The sequence below is a fragment of the Myotis davidii genome, unplaced genomic scaffold (genome assembly GCF_000327345.1).
Source record: "Myotis davidii unplaced genomic scaffold, ASM32734v1 scaffold147, whole genome shotgun sequence".
NCBI classification, from domain to species: Eukaryota; Metazoa; Chordata; class Mammalia; order Chiroptera; family Vespertilionidae; genus Myotis; species Myotis davidii.
This window is the reverse complement of record NW_006383010.1, coordinates 357002-362090: the sequence shown is the minus strand read 5'-3', so window position 1 is coordinate 362090 and position 5089 is coordinate 357002. Positions and strand designations below refer to the sequence as shown.

The following is a 5089-nucleotide window of genomic DNA, read 5'->3' as shown; positions in this document are numbered from 1 at the left end:
CTTCAAAGTCTTTATTCTAATATTTCCCTCTTAAAGGGAGGGTTGCTGAGTACATGCCGTCTCTGTGTTTTAAGGTTTGACCTGTAGGCTTTCTATTCAATAGTTTTTAAACAAAAATAAATAAAGATCTACCCACCCTCCCTCCCTCTGCACGTCTCCTTATGCAATAAGATGTACTGATTGCTGAGAGTGTGCCAGGGTCAAGTTACTAAATATTGCTGCTCTAAGTACCACGAACCAACGACATAGTTAGCTAATGGTTTTTCTTTGACAGGTGGTGCCAGAATTTGTATAAAGCATTTATTTGCCTTATATAAAAGTTTTTTTGTTTTTTTTTTTACAAATAACTCAACAATAGGCAAAAAATTAAAATCACATTTTATTAGAATGCTATTTAATGGGATAAAAGTATGGCAGTGAGTTGCTGGACTTATATTGTAGATTTAAGTTTTTTGTTGAAATTCCAAACTTTTCTTTAGCCTAATTTCTTTAAGCCATTTAGGAACAGCCTAATTTGTCTATGGGTGTTATTCTATATAGCAAATTAATTTTATAAGTTTCTTAATGGCAATTAGTGCATATGGGTAATAATCATAACATTTAGATCCTTCCATAGATATTCAGCACTTCAGCACTAACCAGACCTGGCATCTGATAGTTATTTCTGCGGGGAAGGTATTTTACAACACTGTTCAGCTATTCATGTGGTTTGAAATAAGCTGTGGTGATGTTTGAATGGTAAAGAAGACATGAGATGATGCCAAAGAGCTCGTGAGCCTGCAGCTTGGCCATCCTGTTCATCATCAGTGGGAAGGGTCTGGAAAAAAAAAGAGCACATAATAGAGAATAGGAACAGTAGTACTATGCTCTACAATAAAATAAGCTTTGTGTCAGGTGTAGAACTTGGTAAATAGATAGATCCATTAAAGTTCAATGGGAAAAAATAGATATAATATGCTTCCCTTATTCCTTTGACATTTTCTTACATTTTAGTTTAAATTCATTGCAAATAAACCCAACCTGGATGTACACCAGGGCTAAGTGCAGAGGTTGCAGCCAGCAGGTCTCACGGTGCGTTTGAATGCTGTCACACCGAAAGGATGGGGAGGAGAAAGGGAAGGACCATCATCTAGCTACTGAAATAGTCCTGATTTTTCAAATATACTGTATGAAAAAAAATACTATTTCTGATCATAATTTTTTTAATCCAGGTACTAATGTACAATGATTGGAAAGTATTGATAAAAAAGTTCCCACAATATGCCTGTGTGTATTTATCTTGTATTATGTATTTATCTTTTTGATTACCTAGAACCGTGGTCGGCAAACTGTGGCTCACGAGCCACATGCGGCTCTTTGGCCCCTTGAGTGTGGCTCTTCCTAAGCCTTAGGAGTACCCTAATTAAGTTAGTAATAATGTACTTACCTATATAGTTTAAGTTTAAAAAATTTGGCTCTCAAAAGAAATTTCAATCGTCGTACTGTTGATATTTGGCTCTGTTGACTAATGAGTTTGCCGACCACTGAGTCCTAGAATGTTGTGAAATGTTTCCGAAGCTCTGTTATTGGGTTTCAACATGAGTTCTTAAACTTCTTTGTGTAAGAAGGTCAGCCTTTAAGTAGAGAAAGAAATAATAATAAGAGCAAAACTGTGAAGAAGCTCAGTGACCTTCTGGCTGTTCATTTTTCTGCTGCCACGTGACATCAGACACACATCTGAGCCCGTGCTTCCCCTGGAATTCCTGTAGGGCCCTCTGCCCACCCACATGGGCCCGCCTCACACAGCACAGCAACTTCACCTTTCTCTGGGGGAGGATGAATAAGAGGACACAGACTTGAGCCCGACAGTCTGGGCTCCAATTCCAGCTGTGTGACTCTGGGCAAATTATTTAACCCCTCTGGGCCTCAGTTTCTGCATCTCCTTAAATGGAGATAATACTTGTATTTACTTACTAGAAGAATATGTTACTCTATGTACTGTAAATAGCTTCGAATCGTGCCTGATACATAGGTATCAACAATTTTTATTGTTAATAACATGTATCGTGTCATTTTCCTTCTACCTCCATCCTGCCATCATAACTTGCCAGGCCAGTGTCCATTTCCCATCAGCCTTTTGAGGGCGGAAGCATGCTAGTTTTAAATTTGCCAATTACTGTTAGCGGGTTTTATATGCTGTTTGTCCCTGTGGGGTGGCGGGGGAGGGACAGCCACATTCGCTGCCCCGCCTTCCTCTGGCCACACCCTGGTTCTTACTGCTCTCTCTCCCTTGAATCTTCTTCCTAAAATAGCCACACGGCAAATTCTCTCACTTAATTCAGGTCTCTACTAGAATTTTGCCTCATGGAAGAGGACTTTGCAGACTGCCACACCTCAGAGGGAAAGCAGGGGAGGTTGGGTAGGTGGGAAGAGATCAACCAATTAACTTGTATGCATATATGCATAACCCATGGACACAGACAATAGGGTGGTGAAGGCCTGGGGGGAGGGAGGGGCGATGGGTTGGGGCAGGCTGGGAGAGGTCAATGGGGTGGGGGTGGGGCACAGGTAATACTTTCAATAATAAAGATTAAAAAGAATAAACAGCCCTCTCCCACCATTACTTTCTTGCTCCGTTTTCCACCTAATTTTCCTTCATAGTGCTTATTACCACTGGACATACACTTATTTGTCTGCTAATTTATGTCTGTCTCCCCCAGTTAGTATGTAAACCCCGAAGAACAAAGAAGTTTGTTTCATTCACTGCTGTGCCATCAGTACCTAGAACCGAGCCTGGCACATAGTAGGCATCCCATACATTATATATTTTAATAAGTGATTAAATTATGTGATATAAAGGAATACATCCTTAAAGGTAGATTAGCTGGAGTGGCAGGATGGAAGGGTAAGCACTTTAGACAAAAGGGGCCATGATTTCTTCATTTGTATCATAAAGACCATGACCTGCTCCACCTGTTCTAGCAGAGTTAATCAGCTGAGGACTCTCCCGCATGTTATGTGTTCTTTCATTATGGCACACATCACCCCCTAAGGTAGAGCTACTGCCCTGCTAGCCTGTATAAGCCTCAAGGACAGGGAGCATGTCTTGTTATCTTTGTGTTCCATTAGTGATCCTCCTATAAATGTTTGCTGAACCAATGTGTAAGGTTGGTGTTATAGTTCTCATACTGCCTGTATACAAATAAAGGAAATCAAATAGATGCTGGAGTAACTTTTTTTCTCCACAGATGAAGATGGCAACAGGGTTTGTGTGAATTTGGATGACGGTGTGCCAATTGCTTTAATGGAAACCAAGAACCAAGAGGGGTTAAACTATATGGTACTTGCGACAGACTGCAGCCAAGGTGAAGATCATTCTGAGGGTCCTCTAGGCTCCAAGGAATGTGAATCTTGTGGTCTGAGGAAAGAAGAGAAGGAACCACATGCAGACAAAGGTATCTGCCAAGAAAAACAAGTGGCTTACTGCCCTCCTGGCAAGCCTGAGGGCCTGAACTATGCCCGTCTCACTCACAGTGGACATGGAGATGCGTCTGATTAATAACTCGGTTTGGGAAATGCAGAGTTGAGATAAACACTGCCATTAAGTAGTTACTGAAAGGAAGCTGTGGTAGAATGGCAGATGTTGAGGTGGTCTATGACTCTGAATTAACACTGGAAAGTTCCTGGATTCTAATCTTGGTTCTGAGAGCCGCTTGGTTTCAGTTCTGACAATCCCCGTACAACTGTTTAACTTAAACAAGATTCTGAGGTGAGTCACTGGGCATTTGGAAAGCAAAGGAAGCCTCACAAGTCTGGTAGGACAACTGCTCTCCCTTACCCTTGAGGTCACTTAGACCATTGCCCACCCTTCGGTCTGGACTATAACAGAAACATCTTGGTCAGATGGTTAGAGACAAAACAGGTATGTTCAAAGATCTGAAGGAGGTGTGAGAAGCATGCTCAGGGGCCCAGCTGAACTACAGATTATCCCAAAAGGGACTGAGGAAATGCCTAAATAACTCTACCTGTTCCAAAGGAACCAGCATCTATGACATAAGAAATCACTTGGGATGCTATTGCTATAATAACATACTGTCTCTAATGACTATTCTGAAATATTTTGGAGGTTTTGAAATAATGAAAATAGGACCATGAAGATGTCTAAATCCTAAAGCTTAGCATTGGGTTGTATAAAAATTGCTCAGTGACTGACATGCTGTCAAGGAAATTAGCTAATATAAAGGTTGTTTTTATTTGCCATATCTATTTTATATATAAAATACTTAAGATTATGTTTAGCATAAATTTCCCTTAAAATTAAATATAAATGATGATACAATGCACATTCAAGCTCTGTGATTTTTTTAGCAACTACATGAAATAATAAATACCTAAATGAGAACTATTTAAAATATTCTTTGGTGAAACACTCTGATTTAAAGCCTATCATTATTATTATTAATTATTATTAATTATTACAGCTACCTATTTAAACTGAAGTCTCAACTGCTCTAAAAGCAATGCTAAGGAAAGCTTTCTGGGCCTTACTCAGTTGCAGTCTACAGGATGTTCGCTAGATTCAGAGAGGAACATTTGCTAAAACCTACAGTGGAAGAGGATCACGTATTCCCTTCCACCTTGGATAACTTAGTTCATTTTTAAACTGGCCTTCGCCGATGATTGGCTGATGGTGAGGAACACAGGGAAGTCAATGTGTTCCCTCTGCTCTGTGGTGAACAGCCTCCAAGTAATGGTCCAGGATTTGGGGTCACATCTGTTGTTCCGCTGAAGAGGCAGAATGTTTTTCCTGATCTTCTGACCCTCTGATGGGCATTTATCACTGTGAGAGCCCAGTAGCTGACACTGCTTCCTGAGTTAGGGGGTTCCACCACCTTCATCCCCGGTAGAAGCTATGTTTCATTTGCTCCTCCAGGATCTCTTGAGCAGGAAGGCAGGCATGTGACCTGGCCCCCACCACTCAGACACACTCACATGCCCCTAATTGAGAGCTGAGGATGCAAAGAAACAGGCATCACAGTGAGTCTTTCCTGGGGATGGTGGCAACTGCTGTTGGTCTGGCACAACTGCCGTGTCCAGGGCCAGGAGGGTT

General features: G+C 41.1%; 1 protein-coding gene across 1 annotated transcript in view; it reads left to right on the top strand.

Moving 5' to 3' along the window:
• Positions 1 to 4190, top strand: part of ROS1 (ROS proto-oncogene 1, receptor tyrosine kinase) — an 88754-nt gene extending 84564 nt beyond the window's left edge. The window contains exon 44 of the mRNA XM_006778496.2: positions 3228 to 4190. Coding sequence (XP_006778559.1) covers positions 3228 to 3538 — 311 coding nt within the window. The 3' untranslated portion in view covers positions 3539 to 4190. The remainder of the gene's footprint in view (positions 1 to 3227) is intronic.
• The last annotated feature ends 899 nt before the right edge of the window (positions 4191 to 5089 follow it).